The sequence below is a fragment of the Anomaloglossus baeobatrachus genome (assembly GCF_048569485.1).
Source record: "Anomaloglossus baeobatrachus isolate aAnoBae1 chromosome 9 unlocalized genomic scaffold, aAnoBae1.hap1 SUPER_9_unloc_1, whole genome shotgun sequence".
NCBI classification, from domain to species: domain Eukaryota; kingdom Metazoa; phylum Chordata; class Amphibia; order Anura; family Aromobatidae; genus Anomaloglossus; species Anomaloglossus baeobatrachus.
Genome location: NW_027441819.1, coordinates 676133 through 695467, shown reverse-complemented (window position 1 = coordinate 695467; position 19335 = coordinate 676133). Strand labels below are relative to the sequence as shown.

Here is a 19335-nt window from a genome sequence, read left to right as displayed (position 1 = left end):
GCACGCACACAATCTGATGTCATCACCCCTCCTCCACTAACACGGGTACAATCTGATGTCATCACTCCTCCCCACACACGGGTAAAATCTGATGTCGTCACCCCTCCCCCACACACACACGGGTACAATCTGATGCCATCAGTCCTCCCCCACACACGGGTACAATCCGATGTCATCACCCCTCCCCACAAACACGGGTACAATATGATGTCATCACTCCTCCCCCACACACACGGGTACAATATGATGTCATCACTCCACCCCCACACACACGGGTACAATATGATGTCATCACCCCTCCCCCACACACACACACGGGTACAATATGATGTCATCACCCCTCCCCACAAACACGGGTACAATCTGATGTCATCACTCCTCCCCCACACACGGGTACAATCTGATGTCATCACCCCTCCCCACAAACACGGGTACAATCTGATGTCATCACTCCTCCCCCACACACGGGTACAATCTGATGTCGTCACCCCTCCCCCACACACACACGGGTACAATCTGATGCCAACACTCCTCCCCCACACACACGGGTACAATATGATGTCATCACTCCTCCCCCACACACACGGGTACAATATGATGTCATCACCCCTCCCCACAAACACGGGTACAATATGATGTGATCACTCCTCCCCCACACACAGGGGTACAATCTGATGTCATCACCCCTCCCCCACACACACACACACGGGTACAATATGATGTCATCACTCCTCCCCCACACACGGGTACAATCTGATGTCGTCACCCCTCCCCCACACACACACGGGTACAATCTGATGCCAACACTCCTCCCCCACACACACGGGTACAATATGATGTCATCACTCCTCCCCCACACACACGGGTACAATATGATGTCATCACTCCTCCCCCACACACACGGGTACAATATGATGTCATCACCCCTCCCCCACACACACACGGGTACAATATGATGTCATCACTCCTCCCCCACACACGGGTACAATCTGATGTCATCACCCCTCCCCACAAACACGGGTACAATCTGATGTCATCACTCCTCCCCCACACACAGGGGTACAATCTGATGTCATCACCCCTCCTCCACTAACACAGGCACAATCTGATGTCATCACCCCTCCTCCACTAACACAGGCACAATCTGATGTCATCACCCCTCCTCCACATACATGGGTACAATCTGATGTCATCACTCCTCCCCCACACACACGGGTACAATCTGATGTCATCACCCCTCCTCCACTAACACGGGTACAATCTGATGTCATCACCCCTCCCCCACACACACGGGTACAATCTGATGTCATCACTCCTCCCCCACACACACACACGGGTAAAATCTGATGTCATCACCCCTCCTCCACATACATGGGTACAATCTGATGTTATCACCCCTCCCCCTTCCTTCCAAATAATTTGTTGTTGTGATAAGAAGTATTATCATTGTTCAGACATATATGATGCAAGGTCCTTTTTATATCCCTCAGTTCCCATGTCAGGGCATTGTCTCTTAGCTGATAAGGTGGGGAAGACAATCATGGCTGTTCCCTCATTGCTAATTCAGTTAGACTGTATAATTGTCCTCCACAGACCAGTACACCGCAGAACGCTGATACAACCCGGAATCAACAGACACTCCACAAATTCACATAAGAAAAGAGGTTCCGAACAGTCTGACATAAAGCAATGGCTCACGTCTCTGGATTTACTGAACAAAGGAACATCACATCTGGCATAATGAGGAATAGTTTATCCCCAAACAAGTGGCCGGACTGAGGCAGAGTCATCACAGCTGCGATTGCGATTCTCCGAGCAGGCTGGAGTCCAGACTCAGCTCCGAGGACACTTCTACGGAGGCGACGTTGAATGGTAGCAGACACCTTACACATCGGCCTCAGGACTATGGCAGCCTGACATTTAGCACAATTGTGCGGGAGAACTTCAGAACATGCCAAGAAAGGTAAAGCACTGGAAATGGTGGAAGTGATGGCCCGCGCACTGATGGGGGCCCGCGCACTGATGGGGCCCCACCAGAGGATCCTGGGAGGTTGTATGGCACGTCTGGATCCTGGGAGGAGGTGTGGCATCACGTCTTGGGTGTCACAGACTCACCTGGATCAGACAACCATGGAATCTGGTGGCGATGTATCTAATACGTGGGGCAGATTCTGGTTTGTACACTAGTCTGGAGAACGTGTGCAGACCCCCTCACATTCACACACATTAGAAGGGACAGTTTTTGTTTTTATCAAAATGCAGTCACATAATCAGCAGAGCCTTCCCCCAGAGCACAAATGGATGCACAGAGGACGCTGCAGTCTCGCAAAGCAGAGGACTTCTCTATCCGTTACATCAAACATGCTACGCTGCAACGGATGGTATTGCAAATGACCGTTCCCCCACCCACCAAGAGACAACGTCACCCATCCCTGACCGTTCCCCAGTGTGATCGCTCCCATCCCTGACCGTCCCCCAGTGTGATCGCTCTCATCCCTGACCGTCCCCCCCAGTGTGATTGCTCCCATCCCTGACCGTCCCCCAGTGTGATCGCTCCCATCTCTGACCGTCCCCCAGTGTGATCGCTCCCATCTCTGACTGTCCCCCAGTGTGATCGCTCTCATCCCTGACCGTCCCCCCCAGTGTGATTGCTCCCATCCCTGACCGTCCCCTAGTGTGATCGCTCCCATCCATGACCGTCCCCCAGTCTGATCACTCCCATTCCTGACAGTCCCCCAGTGTCATCCCTCCCATTCCTGACTGCCCCTGGTGTAACCCCCTCCTGTCTCTTGTCCAGGCAGCAGAGGTGCAGGGGGCACACGTCCAGAAAGCATAAAGTAGGCAGCAGATCACACGTCGATATAAGTAGTGGCGCCAATGAATGGTCAGAAGAAAGATCACACAGCAAGTGACCAAAGGAGAAATGTTAGTGTATGCTGGAGTATAGAGATGGTCCTGTCCACGCCCTGCAGAAGGCACTGCAGCACATGTCAACAGGATCGGGGCCCAGGCACCTGCAGATGGGAGCGGGGCCCAGGCCATCGCAGATGGGAGCGGAGGCCCAGGCCACCACAGACGGGAGCGGGGCCCAGGCCACCACAGACGGGAGCGGGGCGCAGGCCACAACAGACGGGAGCGGGGCCCAGGCCACCACAGACGGGAGCGGGGCCCAGGCCACCACAGACGGGAGCGGGGCCTAGGCCACCACAGACGGGAGCGGGGCCCAGGCCACCACAGACGGGAGCGGGGCCCAGGCCACCACAGACGGGAGCGGGGCCCAGGCCACCACAGACGGGAGCGGGGCCCAGGCCACCACAGACGGGAGCGGGGCCCAGGCCACCACAGACGGGACACTGTCACACCAGCAGAGATCTGACATTTGGGGCGTAATGTGCAGTGTATCAGTGATGTTGTTGAGGGTGAAGGCCGCTTTACACGCTGCGATATCGTTACCGATATCGCTAGCATGCGTACCCGCCCCCATCGGTCGTGCGACACGGACAAATCGCTGCCCGTGGCGCACAACATCGCTCAGACCCGTCACACTACTTACCTGCCTAGCGACGTCGCTGTGGCCGGCGAACTGCCTCCTTTCTAAGGGGGGCGGTTCGTTCGGCGTCACAGCGACGTCACTAAGCGGGCGCCCAATAAAAGCGGAGGGGCGGAGATGAACGAACCAAACATCCCGCCCACCTCGTTCCTTCCTCATTGCAGGCGGCCGCAGGTAAGGAGAGGTTCCTCGTTCCTGCGGTGTCACACATAGCGATGTGTGCTGCCGCAAGAACGGCGAACTACATCGTACCTGCAGCAGGAACGATAATTGGGAATAGGAGGGCATGTCACCGATTAGCGATTTTGCATGTTTTTGCGACGATGCAAAATCGCTCATAGGTGTCAAACGCCACGACATCGCTAATGCGGCCGGATGTGTGTCACAAATTCCGTGACCCCAACGAGATCGCTTGAGCGATGTCGCAGCGTGTAAAGCGGCCTTAAGAATTGAGTAACCTGAAATACCTAATTCAGCCATTTCAAACACCCAGATACGTAGTTTAGTTGATGTAGCCTAACATATATTCATGAATGCTTTTGTTTTCTACTAACACACATATTATATATATATATATATATATATATATATATATATATATATATATATATATATATATATATATATATATATATATATACATATACATATATAAAAAAAATATATAAAATATATATTCCGTGATTTTCCATAATACAAAATGCCAGCACATGTAACTCGTGTATCGTGGACAAGGCCTACGGTGATAAGGAGATTCAAAACACCCAAAGTTTGGAGCAACCAATCCAGTAGAGACTATGCAAATTTCTACACGCCCCGAGCCCGACCTGCGATATTTGGACTATATTTTGTCGACACCCTTTTCTTATCTAGAACTATAAACGTTTTGTGAACAATAGACGAGCAGAATCTCTTTGGCGTCCATCATGAGAGGAAGCTCATAACCGACCACAAGCAGTCTGTTATTTCTTCCCACCCGTGCATACATGACATTATAATCTGAAAGAGCAGTCAGACCTTGAGAGACCCCTAGTGTCTCCCCTCAACAATGTCACTTCCGGAAGGGGGGGGGGGGGGCTGCATATATTACAACTCACAGGTTTTGCGAGCTTCTCCTCCTCTCCGGGTCCACGAGGCGCAGCGTGTCCCTGATCACAGCAATCTTCACCTCCTCATCCACCGGGCTCGGTACATTCTCATGGACACCAGGGAGCAGCTGCAGCGAGAGAGGCCAAAAAACATGGCAAGAGCCAAGGTCGCACAGTGCGGGGGGGAGGGTGGGGGGAACACTGAATACACACACAGGGGGGGGAGCACTGAATCCACGTATGGGGGGGGGGGGACACTGAATACACACAAAGGGGGGAGGTTATGTGGGGTCTGGCACCGCACACACACGGGGGGGGAAGCTGACACCGCGCGCGCACACCGTGGGGGGGAGGCTAACATCGCGTGCACACATCGGGGGGGGGGAGGGGGGGAGAGGCTGACGCCATGCACACACACCGGTGGGGGGGGGGGGGGGAGGCTAACGCCGGCAAACACGGGGGGTCAGACATCGTGCACACACACCAGGAGGGGGAGGCTAACCTCCTGCTCGTGCTCGATCTTCATGCTGGGGTTGGCGTTCACCTCTAATAACACCGGCTTCAGGTTCTTCATCAGCAGAACATCAAACCCTAAAATCTTTGGAGCAGACAGAGAATGATGGAGACTGGAGTAAGAAGAGGGGTGTGCGGTGTGATCTGGACTGTGGGTAACGGTCACACACTGACCAGACCAACATCAGAGAGGTGCGACCAAGAGCAGACTGTATACAAGAGATGATATAAAGTATGCAGGATGCTCCATGTGAGATGAAAGGAAAAAAGCGGCACCACTCCGACTGCGCAACTCTGGTTTATTGGCAGGTAAAGTGGCGAGACTGGGTGCAGCCCTCCTCATGACTACAGCCATGTCGCACTGGCATGTGCTTCTACGGGTCCATGCCCTGGGCTAGAGGCGGAGAGCGGGGGCTAGAGGCGGAGAGCGCGGGGCCTAGAGGCGGAGAGAGCGGGGCCTAGAGGCGGAGAGAGCGGGGCCTAGAGGCGGAGAGAGCGGGGCCTAGAGGCGGAGAGAGCGGGGCGTAGAGGCGGAGAGAGCGGGGCCTAGAGGCGGAGAGAGGGGGGCCTAGAGGCGGAGAGAGCGGGGCCTAGAGGCGGAGAGAGGGGGGCCTAGAGGCGGAGAGAGCGGGGCCTAGAGGCGGAGAGCAAGGGCTAGAAGCGAAAATCGAGGGTCGAGGGTCTAGAGGCGGGGAGCGGGGGCTGGAGGCGGAGAGTAGTTCCTAGAGGCAGAGAGCGAGGGCTGGTGAAGGGAAAAAAAATCATCATTACTTACCGGTAATGTTTTTTTCCAGAGCCACGACAGCGCAACCAGAGAGATAGGTCTGTGCCGCCCCCTGGAGCAGACGAACTGCTCGGATCCGGGGTTGCTGTGGCTCGAGGGTCTCTAGACACAGGGCTTGCAGCCACTTCAAATGTAAAGGGGGGGGTTATTTACAAGGGATAGTTCGTGACACCACTCGTGGTTCATGGTAGAGGAGACCCCGGGATTCTGGAAATATAGGTAGCGGATGGTGTTGTGCAGGCTATGCAGGCAGGCAGGACGCAGGGTGTGCAGCGTACTCACTCAGGCTGTGAGGATGTTGGTGCAACCATTAAGTAGACTCTGACACAGAAGTAAACCAAGTCTCTGGGTGCCGCTGTCACTCTGGGGAGCTCGTCCGGGAATCCGTCCCCGCCGGTATTGCTTAGTGGTCAGTAGCCTGCCTCCATGTACATGTAGATAGATGTTTCTGAGTGACCCCTCGGCCTAAAGTGGTAAGGGTCCCGCTCCCTATAATTAAATAGGGGAGCTGTGCTCTCGATGGCTGACACTTGGGATTCAGTGGGACGCATAAGCTGGAAGGCCCTATCCCCCTCGTTGTGTTGATGCCTTCGATCTCTGAGCTCTTCGGGAAAGTTCATAAGGATGCTATCCTCCACAGGTGAATTATCAGGTTGCGTGAAGCTACTCCCTGATCTAGGGTCCTGTACCCGCCGTGCTGGTCCGGTTACTGGACTTTCCGGTGCCGCCCGTTCTCCAAAACAAAGTCTGGGCACACTTCTCCAATACCCTGCGACCGGGTCTCCGACTTCTCTGGTTCCAGACCACCGTCTCCGATCCAACCAAAGTCTCCCAGGGAGCTACAACTCCCCCAGCTCCTCACTCTTTGAGGGCTACTCTAAGACTGACTTCCTCCCTCCCACCAGTCTGCCTGACCCCTAGGCGGGTGGCCCTTTTCCAGCTAGACCACCCACTGGTGTGCCTGACAGGGTGTGGTGTGAGGTGTGGTTAGGATTTGAGTGCTGATGGCAGCAATACCAGTAGTTAGGATCCCAGAACCATGGAGGATGAGTTCTGCACCATAAGAGAAAGGGGTGCAGTTCCCTGTGACACCCTGATAGAGTCAGGGACGTCACAGGTCCACCCCTCATTTGAACAGGAAACCCACTAAAATAAAAGGGCGGCCCCTCTCCACCGCATCAGTTAGGTTACAGAGCACAGAGAGGAGTACTAGAAAAAAACAAGGTTAATCCAACACCAAGGAGCACACCCACTAATCGTGGAAGTGAAAAATGTGAGTGAAAAAGAAAAAATGAGGTGGGAAGTAGTGGCGCTGTCGTGGCTCTGGAAAAAAAACATTATCAGTAAGTAATCATGATTTTTTTTCCGTCGCCACGACAGCACCACCAGAGAGATTTGAAGGATAACACCAATAGGGAGGGACCACAGCCTGTAGAACCCTTCTACCGAAAGTCTTATCAGACATGGCAGAAAGATCTAGCCGGTAGTGCTTAAAAAAGGTGGTCAGAGAGGACCAAGTTGCTGCCCAGCAAATTTCTAGAGGCATATCCGCATGTTCAGCCCAGAAAGTCGAGACACACCTAGTCGAGTGTGCCATAACACCCTGTGGCACTGGTGTACCCTGAGCAACATAGGCTTCTCTAATAGCCTCCTTTACCCTTTTTAAAGCTGAACAGCCCTTTCATGAATCCTGGAAACAAATAGTGACTGACTTTTCCTCCAGGGTGCAGTGACCTCCAGATAATGAAAAAGAGCCCTTCTAACATCTAAGGAATTAAACTTCTCCTCCCTCGGGTTCTGTGGACAGGGACAGAAGGAGGGAAGAAAAATCTCCTGCAAACGGTGGAAAGTCCCTGCCACCTTTGGCAGAAAGGCAGGGTCTGTACGCAGGATAACTATCATCCCTAATCTGATCTGGGTATATGGAAGGCTAATTGAGAGGGCCTGAAGGTCAATAGCCCTATGGGCTGAGGTCAGTGCAATCAGGAGAGCCACCTTGAGCGTGAGGAACTGAACGGAGGAGTGGGCAATGGTCTCAAAGTGGGCCCCCATAAGGGCATCCAAAACCAAATTAAGATCCCAAGAGGGGAAAACTAAGCAGAGGACAAGGGTCTGCATGTGACAGGAGGAGAAGAATCGCTTAATCCTTCTATTCCCTGCCACATTGCAATTGTACAGAGCCCCTAAGGCTGACACTTGTACTTTTAAAGTACTGACCAACAATCCCAACTCCAAACCACCCTGAAGAAACTCCAGAGTTGCATGGACAGGAGCCTCTCCCCCTAGGGAACTACCTGTAGAGGAAAGAAACTTCCTCCATTGTCTGGCATCTTATTGGTGGAGGGTTTCCTACTTCGTAAGAGAGTGGACACCAGGTTAGCGGAAAAACCCCTACTCTCTAACAATCGCCTCTCAAACTCCAGGCCGTCAGATGGAGACCTGAAACCTGAGGATGAAGCAGAGGGCCCTGGGAGAGAAGATCTCGTCTCTCCGACAGAGCCCAGGGATCTGTCGACAGTTTTTTGAGCTAAAAGAACCAAGGCCTCCAGAAGGGGCCGATTAGGATGGCACGAGCCCCATCCTCTCTGACTTTCCTCACCACCGCTGGGACTAAGAACAAGGGAGGAAAGGCATAGAGGAGACCTGAAGACCAAGGGATCTGAAAGGTATCTACCGCCAAAGGCCTGTCGTTGGGGGTTCAGGGAGCAAAACCTTGTCACATTCCTGTTGGCCCTGGTAGTAAACAGGTCCAGAACCAGGGACCCCAAAGGCGTACTATGCTCCTGAAGACGTCTAGGTGAAGGCACCACTCCCCTTGACGGACGCAACTACAACTCAGGTAAATCGGCAGTCGTATTGTCCACCCTCCTGATGTGTAGAGCTGTGAGCGACAATAGGTGGACTTGAGACAAAGGAAAAGATGTGATGGGCGAGCCCCATTAGAGTTGTCGACCGTATGCCTCCTTGGTGATTGATGTAGGACACCGCTACCCTGTTGTCTGACAGAATCCATATATGGCGACCTGATAGCCGAGGAAGAAAGGCGTGAAGAGCTTCCCTATGGTGCAAAATTCCCTGAAATTGGAAGAACCCTGTCTTTTAAAGGGACTCCATCCCACTTGAGCTACATGGTCTCATAGGTGAGCCCCCCAGCCAATTGCGCTAGCATCAGTAGTAATAGTATCTGAAACTGGGAGTGCCTAAGGAACGCCAAACGATAGATTCTGGATCTGAAGCCACTAACTGAGAGAATTACAGACCTGAAAAGAGAGTGTTATGTGCCGGTCCAAACACCCTCCTAACCGTTGCTGCGCTAGCAAGACCTCCCTCTGAAGTGCCCGGGTATGTAATTTTGCCCAGGGGACACCCGGGATACAAGCCACTAGGGATCCCAACAATGAAATGGTCTCTTGTAGGGTCAGGACTGAAGCAGATTTGGCCATGCGTAGTTTTGCTGTCACCAAGGCCACCTTGTCTTGGGGCAGAAAGCACCGTTGGGCTAGCGAGTCCAGGATCAGACCGAGAAAGACCTCTCTGGTGAGAGGATTTAGTCTTGACTTGTCGAAGTTGATAATCCACCCCAGATTGTGCAGGATAGAGATGACCGACTGAACTTGGGCCGTACAATGAGCCTCTGAGGTGCCCACTATGAGGAAATCGTCCAGATAAGGCGCTATTAGAATCTCCCTTTTTCGACTGTGTGCCATGACTTCTGCCACCACCTTCGTAAATACTCTTTGAGCCATAGCCAAGCCGAATGAAAGGGCTCGGAATTGGAAGTGCCTCATGCGGTCGTTGATGTGGTAATAAGCGTCCTTGAGGTCGACCACCTCCATAAAACATCCTGGAAAGAGGAGCTTTATGGCCGACCGCACTGATTCCATCTTGAAGTGGCGAGGGATGAGATACTCGTTTAATCGCCTTAGAGTTACAATTGTCCTGAACGACCCGTTCGGTTTGTGAACCAGAAACAGCGGGGAAAAAAATCCTAGGCCCTCTTCTCCTCTGGGAACTTCGACCAGGACTGACTTGCGTACGAGATTCTCTACTTCTTGCTGCAGGGCTAGTTATTTATCTTGTGACCTGACAAGCGATGTAATAATTAGTGACTCTTAGGGGTCGAAGAAAATTGTAGCTTGAGACCAGATCCAACAATCACAAGGATCCAGGAGCTCGAAGAAATGGCACGCCAGGCTCGAAAAAAGGATTAGAGTCTAACTCCCACATGAAGAATGGGCTCACTGGGCAGGCTTCTTACCTCCCTGGGGAGGGCCAAACATGAAACCCGACTGTCGCCTTTTTCTCTCCGTCCACTTCTCCTGTGGTGTCTTCATCTTCTGGTATCTGAAGGAACCGGGCCTAAAGGAAGCAGAAGGGAAAGTGGGAAAGCCTTTTTTCTTATCCCCTGCTTTTTAAGGCTATCATCCAGAGGCTTACCGAAAAGGAAATCCAACCTTCACATGGCACAACACATAATCTGGACTTCAACTGTGAGTCCCCGGGCAGCACTTCAACCACAGTGCTCTTCTAGCCGAGTTTGATAAGGCGGCTGCTTTTACTGAAAGCCATAAGGTATCTGTTAAAGCATCAGCCAGATAGGCGGCAGCGCCCTTAACCTGGGAGAAGGTATCCAGCAATTGGTCACAAGGGACATCTGCCCTCAACTGGTCCTCAAGCTGTTGCTTCCAGACCATTAATGATCAAGCTACACAGTTTTCTGCCACCAAGGGTCTAAGAGCTCCCGCTGAAGTCTTCCATGCCGTTCTTAGGTAGTTATCAAGGAGATCCTTTAAAGTGCCTACGTCTTCAAAGGGCAAGGCTGATCTTCTGGCTGCCATAGAGACTGCAACATCAATTTTGGGGCAATGGTCCCAGAAGGAGGAGTCCTATTCCTGAAAGGGATATTGTGTCCAGAAGGAAGAACAGACAAAAGGTTTTTTTTTATCAGGTTTCTCCTACTGATCCAACACCAACTGTTTCACTTTAGAATGAACAGGGAAAAAGCACTTCTGCTGTGCTCCAACCCACTGAACATTAGATCTTCCAGGGATTCCGGGCCTTTATCATCTACCAACTCCATCGCGTACGGACTGCTTTAACCAGCCGGTTAACATCTGTAGTGGGGAAACATACCCTCCAGTTCATCATCCGAAGAAGACGAGGTAGAAGAAGACTTGGAATTAGAAGATGAGGAAGCACTGGATTCTCTTGTCCGAGCCTTCACTTTGATCGGGGATCTCTTGGCACTGGGCCGAGGAAAACCACTTAAAGCATCTTTAATCTCTGCCCGTAATACATCCCGTAGGTTACTGCTTAAGTCCGGGGCCTCCTCGACTAACATTCTCTGTATATAGGGCTGACATAATTTCTTGTCTGATACTGAAGGCAGAGGGGCCCTACATAAGGGACATTCTGTATTATGATGCTTCTCCGTTCCCTTCTTAGGTCTATCCTAAGGTACGGAAGGCAGAGAAAGGAAACCTAGTAAGTAAAGACCCTTTATAAGGCGTCACTTACCACCTGAGACAGAGACTGTACTGGGTTCTTGCGAGAGGCTGGCGGAGGACTCCTACGGGAATCTTTTGATCACCGGGCACTGCTGGAGTGGCTCCCTCCACTCTCTCTCCGCTTGGATGGTGCCGGATGCTGCTGAGGAAGCTCCTGATTATCCTCCATGGTAGACACAGAGTTTGGCCAGAAGTATAGAATGCTGCCACCCTGAGTCCTTTATGGTGTAAGTAGCAGTGGGCAGCGCCATCTTGCCGGAGCCTGCGCATACGCAGAGACAGTTTCCAGTCTGACGAGACAGCGTCCTCCTCTCAGGCATCCCATCCAGGAACCTCCGGTAAGTGACCGGTGTGAACAACCGCAGCCAACTGGACCGCGGGACACAGACCCGGACAGGGAACTGCAAACCGGTGTGTACCACTGTCGGAGCCTCTACGGCCCTGACACGACACAGACCCGGAGGCACATTTGCCCGGTGTATCAACTGCAGGGAAGTCCACTCGAGCAGGACACAGACCCGGCATGTGACCGAAGTGTACCACCGAAGGGGAATCACACCTGCAGGACACAGACCTGGCACATGGTACCGGCATATTCAACTGCCGGGGTTGTCACCCCAGCAGGCTACAGACCCAACCCGAGACCGGCATCTACCACCGCAGGGATTCTCACCCCTGCAGGACACAGACCCGGTAACCGGCATGACCAATTGTCACCCGGAGGAGCTGCATAGGCTCCAAATGAAAAGAAAAGGAAAAAAGGAAGCTTAGGCCCCTGATCTTAAAAACCAAGGACCACAACTTTAAGCCGTCCTTCACCGTGGCAGTGCCACAGCACTTCTGGGTCTCCCATCCTGGGACAGGACACTAAACTGATGCGGTGGAGAGGTTCCGCCCTTTTATTTTAGTGGGTTTCCTGACAAATGAGGGATGGATGGATCTCTCTGGTGGTGCTGTCGTGGTGACGGGAAAAAAGGTAAGTCATTACCCTGACCCATGCGGGCCCCCCTTCTCACTAGGCCCCCCCTTCACTGGGCCCCATACACTAGTCATGGTTGTCATGCCCTGATGGCGGCCCTGGCTGTGATGTCACTGACACCAGACGCCTGTGTACCAGCAGTATGCTGCCACCTAGTGGATGTTTCTCTATACTGCTCCTACATACAGTTGTGCTGAAAAGTTTACACACTCCAGCAGATTTTTTGCTTATTTAGCCTTTTTCCAGAGAATATGAATGATAACACACAATCTTTTTTTCCACTTATGGTTAGTGGTCGGGTGAAGCCATTTATTGTCATCTACTGTGTTTTCTCTTTATAAATCATAATAACAACCAAAAACATCCAAATGGCCCTGATGAAATGTTCCCATCCCCCAGTTCTTAATACCGTGTATTGCCCCCTCTAACATCAATGACAGCGTGAAGTCTTTTGTAGTAGTTGTGGATGAGGCCCTTTATTTTCTCACACGGTGAAGCTGCCCATTCTTCTTGGTCAGATGGTGAAGCTGCCCATTCTTCTTGGTCAGATGGTGAAGCTGCCCGTTCTTCTTGGCGCCTCCAGTTCCGGTAAATTCCTGGGCTTTCTTGCATGACCTGCACTTGGCTTGAGTTATCCCCAGAGTGGCTCAATGATACTGAGGTCAGGAGACTGAGATGGCCACTCTAGAACCTTCCCTTTTTATTTTGCTGTAGCCAATGACAGGTCGACTTGGTCTTGTGTTTTGGATCGTTGTCATGTTGGAACGTCCAAGTACGTCCCATGTGCAGCTTCCGGGCTGATGAGGGCAAATTTTCCTCCAGTATTTGCTGATAACGTGCCGCATTCATCTTTCCTTTGACCAAGTTTCCTGCGCCTTTGTAGCTCACACATCCCCACATCATCAGCGATCCGTGCTTTACTGTAGGAATGGTGTTCCTTTCATCATAGGCCTTGTTGACAGCTCTTCCAATGTAACGTTTATGGTTGGTGCCACAAAGTTCGATTTTGGTCTCATCACTCCAAATTCCCTTGTTGCATATGTTTGGGGGCTTGTCTCTGGGCTGTTTGGCGGATCGTCTCTGGGCTGTTTGGCGGATCGTCTCTGGGCTGTTTGGGGGCTTGTCTCTGGGCTGTTTGGGGGCTTGTCTCTGGGCTGTTTCGTGTATTGTAGGTGAGATACTTTGTGGCATTTGCGCAGTAATGGCTTTCTTCTGATGACTCAACCATGCAGACCATTTTTCTTCATGTCCCTCCTTATTGTGCATCTTGAAGCAGCTGCACCGCTAGTTTTCAGTGACTCCTGTATTTCAGCTGATGATGTTTGTGGGTTTTTCTTTCCATCCTAAACAATTTTCCTGGCAGTTGTGGCCAATATTTTGTTGGTCTACCTGATTGTGGTTTGGTTTTTACAGAGCCCTCAATTTTCCATTTGTTAATCACAGTTTGTACACTGCTGAATGACATTATCAATTCCTTGGATATCTTTTGTATCCCTTTCCTGTTTTATACAGTTCAACTATCTTTTCCCGTAGATCCAATGACAATTCTTTTGCTTTCCCCATAACTCCCAATCCAGAAACATCAGTGGCTGGATGAAAGATGCCAGAGTCTGTCTGGACCCCAGAAACTCACTCAGCTTTTATGCACACACACTGATTCCAAGCAAACAGGTCACAGGTGAGGATGTTACCTTTATTAGCCATTCACACCCATTTATGTCACCTTCTGTGCATGTGATCAGCCCAAATCACCGGGGTGTGAGAACTTTTCATCAGGGTCATTTGGATGTTTTTGGTTGTCATTATAATTTATAAAGAGAAAACATAGTAGATGACAATAAATGGCTTCACCCGACCACTAACCACGAGTGGGAAAAAGATTGTGTGTTATCATTCATATTCTCTGGAAAAAGGCCAAGAAAGCAAAAAAATCTGCTGGGGTGTGTAAACTTTTGAGCCCAACTGTATCATGATTTGGTCTTGGTCGCACGTCTTTGAGGAGTAGAGTCATAGCCGGACCTCCGAGGTACAGAATGTGGGTTCTTACCTGGAAGCAGGAGGGTCCGGGCTTCCCCGGGGGGATGGCGGCTTGGTGGTACACCTTCAGTTCTGGCAGGAGGCTGATGACGGTTTTGATGACCAGCGCGGTGATGTTGGACCAGACCTTCTTGATGTCCACCCCTTTGGCCAGCAGTCGGCAGAGGACGCTGGAGACGGTCCTCTTGCTGCCGGTGTGCGCACTGTCTGTGTGGATGAAGTTGCTGCTGTGGATGTTGAGGGAGTAGTTGCTGAGGTGCATGTAGGTGTGGTGCAGGTTCCGGTGGGTGGGCGCCTGGTACGGCTCCGTGCAGAAGCGCGACAATCCGTCCTTGGACAGGTAAATCTCCAGTGGCTCCAGAGAGGTCAGCACCACATACAGGCGCATGTCAAACTTCAGCCGGTCTATGAGCAGAGGCTGAGTGACGTATTCCTGCACCACGGCCGGCCGGAGACCCCCAGCACCGCGCACCTCACCGGGGTCCCTGATCAGGTAGATGCCGTCACCCTGACACCCGCCGTCCGGCTTCACTATGAAGAACGGCCTCCAGGAAGGGTCATTGTCCATCGCCAGGCGGACCTGAAAGACAGCCGCCAAATGTCACTGAATAAACCCGCCACATGAGAGAATACCGCACAGCGCGGAGTATACAGGAATATACCGAAGAGCGCAGCGTATACAGTGTACAAGAATATACCGCACAGTGCGGAGTATACAGTGTACAGCAATATACCGCACAGTGCAGAGTATACAGAGTTGCCTCCTGACCCTCCATCCGTTGCCCCCTGACCCTCCGTTCGCTGCCCCCCGACCCTCCGTCCGCAGCCCCCACGACCCTCCGTCCGCAGCCCCCACGACCCTCCGTCCGCAGCCCCCACGACCCTCCGTCCGCAGCCCCCACGACCCTCCGTCCGCAGCCCCCACGACCCTCCGTCCGCAGCCCCCACGACCCTCCGTCCGCAGCCCCCACGACCCTCCGTCCGCAGCCCCCACGACCCTCCGTCCGCAGCCCCCACGACCCTCCGTCCGCAGCCCCCCGACCCTACGTCCGTAGCCCCCTGGAGGTGTAACCTGAGCCCAGCCAGCGCTGTCACTTACCTCGCCGGTGAAGGTGTGATACTCCTCCGGGAGGATCCATGACTGGGGGTAGTAGTCGTACTCCTCTGGATACAGCTCCTGCAGGGTCCGCAGCGCTCGGCTCAGATTGATCTTACGCACCATCTCCGCCATTCCTGCCAGGACAGAGTGCAAGGGTCAGACCCCAATGATGGAGATAAGACCCCCACAGTGACTCCACAATGTGCCACCAATCACAGGCCACGTCACAAGGGGTCCAGGGGTAGGAGAACAATTACATTAATGTCTGGGGTCCAGGGGGAGGAGCACAATTACATTATAGCTCGGGGGCCAGGGGGAGGGGCACAATTACATTAATGTCTGGGGGTCCAGGGGGAGGGGCACAATTACATTAATGTCTGGGGGTGCAGGGGGAGAAGCACAATTACATTAATGTCTGGGGGTCCAGGGGGAGAAGCACAATTACATTAATGTCTGGGGGTCCAGGGGGAGGAGTATAATTACATTAATAGCTGGGGGTCCAGGGGGAGGAGCACAATTACATTAATGTCTGGGGGTCCAGGGGGAGGAGCACAATTACATTAATGTCTGGTGGTCCAGGGGGAGGAGTACAATTACATTAATGTCTGGTGGTCCAGGGGGAGGAGCACAATTACATTAATGTCTGGTGGTCCAGGGGGAGGAGTATAATTACATTAATAGCGGGGGGTCCAGGGGGAGCAGCACAATTACATTAATGTCTGGGGGTCCAGGGGGAGGAGCACAATTACATTAATAGCTGGGGGTCCAGGGGGAGGAGTACAATTACATTAATAGCTGGGGGTCCAGGGGGAGGGGCACAATTACATTAATTGATGGGGGAGGGTCGGCTGGAGAGGTGCATTGTGGACTATAGAGGCGGAGTCTCATCACACCCCCATAACATTACACATAGCCCCTCCCCTTTGAATGAGACTCCGCCCCTCCTACCTGGGAACTTGTTGACGTGGCCCATACTGAGATTGTCGCTTTCATGGAAGGAGGCTCCGTGCCAGTAAATGTCGCAGGGCAGGCGGCGGCCCAGGGGGAACTGCAAGGCAAAAACACTGTAACACTACTACTCCCAGCATCACCAACATCTACAGCCACTAACAAAGAGTCACTACAAGTCCCAGAGGGGAACAACATAGGCAGATAGGAAGATACAGCAGATGGAGGCCACAAAGCCCAACCGAGCCATAGAGCTCTGCGGAGAACACGGCACGGTGACACTGAGAGGGGCCGCACAGACAGGCTTACCGCCAGTCACTCCGGCCAGCGCTTCAGGGGTGGAAACAGCAAAGAGCTGCGCCCAGGAGGGGAGATCAAAACCCCACAGAATTGTCCCCCTGATACAGCGGCACCAGAAAAACCAGGAACAAAACATGAGTTACACGGTGTGGGGATGACTCCGCGTCTGGCCACTTGTGGGGGATGTGAACTGTTCTGGATTGCCTCAGCCTCTCGGACGGCAGAGTACACAGGGAAATTATACAGTTGGATTGAAGTAGCGACCAATCAGAGAGCAGCTGTCTCCCCCAAACCTGTAAGACACAATACCCTGAATTGAGAACAGAGTGGTATAAAAGAGCCTTGCTCCTGTCACCAGGGGGATATTCTACATGACCTTGGGGTAGGAGCTACGGATCCAGCTGGAAGATCACAGAACTGATATTCTACATGACCTCAGGGTAGGAGCTACGGATACAGCTGGAAGATCACAGAACTGATATTCTACATGACCTCAGGGTAGGAGCTACGGATACAGCTGGAAGATCACAGAACTGATATTCTACATGACCTCGGGGTAGGAGCTACGGTATCAGCTGGTGGAGCACAGAACTGATACTCTACATGACCTCAGGGTAGGAGCTACGGATACAGCTGGAAGATCACAGAACTGATATTCTACATGACCTCAGGGTAGGAGCTACAGATCCAGCTGGAGGATCACAGAACTGATATTCTACATGACCTCGGGGTAGGAGCTACGGTATCAGCTGGTGGAGCACAGAACTGATACTCTACATGACCTCAGGGTAGGAGCTTCGGTACTAGCTAGAGGATCACAGAACTGTGTCACTGCTCAACACTGACCCATGAATTTATTGGAGAACCAAGGCTGGGACAATCCGATCTCCTGGGCCAGTGGAAGGATGAGGATCTGTTACTTGTACCATCTTGTGTCTTGCTGGGAATGTACAATATGTTTTTCCCTCTTGGTCTTACCAATGTGTGGTTCCCGCACCCTGTGGTGTGTGTAGTGTTCTGCCCACGAGGAAGGAGTGCAGGCGTTCAGTGGGATGAGCCGTGGTCCATGAGGTCTTTATAAAGAGCCAGGCAAGCAGACGAGACCACCCGCTGACCCTCGTGTCTCCACACCCTCCAGACCTGCCATCACTATTCTGCTGTTACATCATGTCTTATCCTCCAGTCACCTCCAGAGCTGTGCTCACTATTCTGCTGGTGCAGACACTGTGTACATACAATACATTAATGATCCTGAGTTACCTCCTGTATTATACTCCAGAGCTGCACTCACTATTCTGCTGGTGCAGTCACTGTGTACATACATTACTGATCCTGAGTTACCTCAGTTATACTCCAGAGCTGCACTCACTAGTCTGCTGGTGCAGTCACTGTGTACATACATTACTGATCCTGAGTTACCTCCTGTATTATACTCCAGAGCTGCACTCACTAGTCTGCTGGTGCAGACACTGTGTACATACATTACTGATCCTGAGTTACCTCCTGTATTATACTCCAGAGCTGCACTCACTAGTCTGCTGGTGCAGACACTGTGTACATACAATACATTAATGATCCTGAGTTACCTCCTGTATTATACTCCAGAGCTGCACTCACTATTCTGCTGGTGCAGTCACTGTGTACATACATTACTGATCCTGAGTTACCTCCTGTATTATACTCCAGAGCTGCACTCACTATTCTTGTGCAGTCTGTATCAGTGCTTCTCCATTTCATACACTGTGATAACCGGACGTGAATGGCAGCTGCACAGCCGAAGTTTGGGCAGCATAAGTGGGGTCCCGCCGGGTGGCGGGTCGGGGTGCTTCTCCGTGTGGGGGTCACTCACTTCCTTCCACTTCAGCTGCTTGATGCTGATCCTCAGCGCCTCCAGAGACGTCTTGGCCTTGGAGCTGTCCACTGTGACCGGCCTCCTGCGCCCCCCTCCGTCCTGTGGACCCCCAATACTCAGCGCCCTCTGCCCCCTGCACAGCGACACCCCCATATTAGAGGCCCGAGGGCGAGGGGAAGAGCTGCTGCACCTGGTGGCCCCTTCAGGCCTCCCCGTAGGTGTCCTGCCCCTGCCATATAGAGATAACCTGTTGTGTCTGGTCACCCCGGCCCCCGCAACCTGGATCGCCCCGACATCGGCCCCTGCACCCCGGATCACCCCAACCCCTGCACCCGGGAATGCCCTGACCTCCGCACTATCGAATGCCCCGGCGTCGGCCTCTGCACCACGTATCACCCCAGCCCCCTCACTCCGGACCCTTCCGGCCTTGGTCCCCGCCGCACCCCGGACCTTTCCGGCCTCGGCCTCCGCACCCCGGATCCCCCCAAATACGGAACGCACACCCCGGATCCCCCCGGCCTCGACCACCGCACCCTGGATCCCCCCAGCCTTGGCCCCCACACTTTGGATCCCCCCAGCCTCAGCACCCCGGATCCCCCCAGCCTCGGCCCCCGCACCTTGGATCTTCCCAGCCTGGGCACCCCGGATCCCCTCGGCCTCTGCACCTTGGATCCCCCT

The 19335-nt window shown here is 52.8% G+C and overlaps 1 protein-coding gene across 2 annotated transcripts in view; it reads right to left on the bottom strand.

Annotated features, from left to right (window-relative positions):
• Positions 1–18942, bottom strand: part of TTLL11 (tubulin tyrosine ligase like 11) — a 33925-nt gene extending 14983 nt beyond the window's left edge. The window contains exons 1-6 of one of the 2 annotated variants that reach the window (XM_075331858.1): positions 18655–18942; positions 16506–16605; positions 15558–15691; positions 14469–15038; positions 5141–5236; positions 4648–4766 (exon numbers count right to left, since the gene is read on the bottom strand). In XM_075331858.1, the coding sequence (XP_075187973.1) occupies positions 4648–4766; positions 5141–5236; positions 14469–15038; positions 15558–15691; positions 16506–16605; positions 18655–18810 (1175 nt within the window). In that variant the 5' untranslated portion in view covers positions 18811–18942. Of the gene's footprint in view, positions 1–4647; positions 4767–5140; positions 5237–14468; positions 15039–15557; positions 15692–16505; positions 16606–16948; positions 17013–18654 lie in introns of those variants that run through there. The other variant, XM_075331859.1, reaches the window with a different exon arrangement.
• Between the last annotated feature and the right edge of the window lie 393 nt (positions 18943–19335).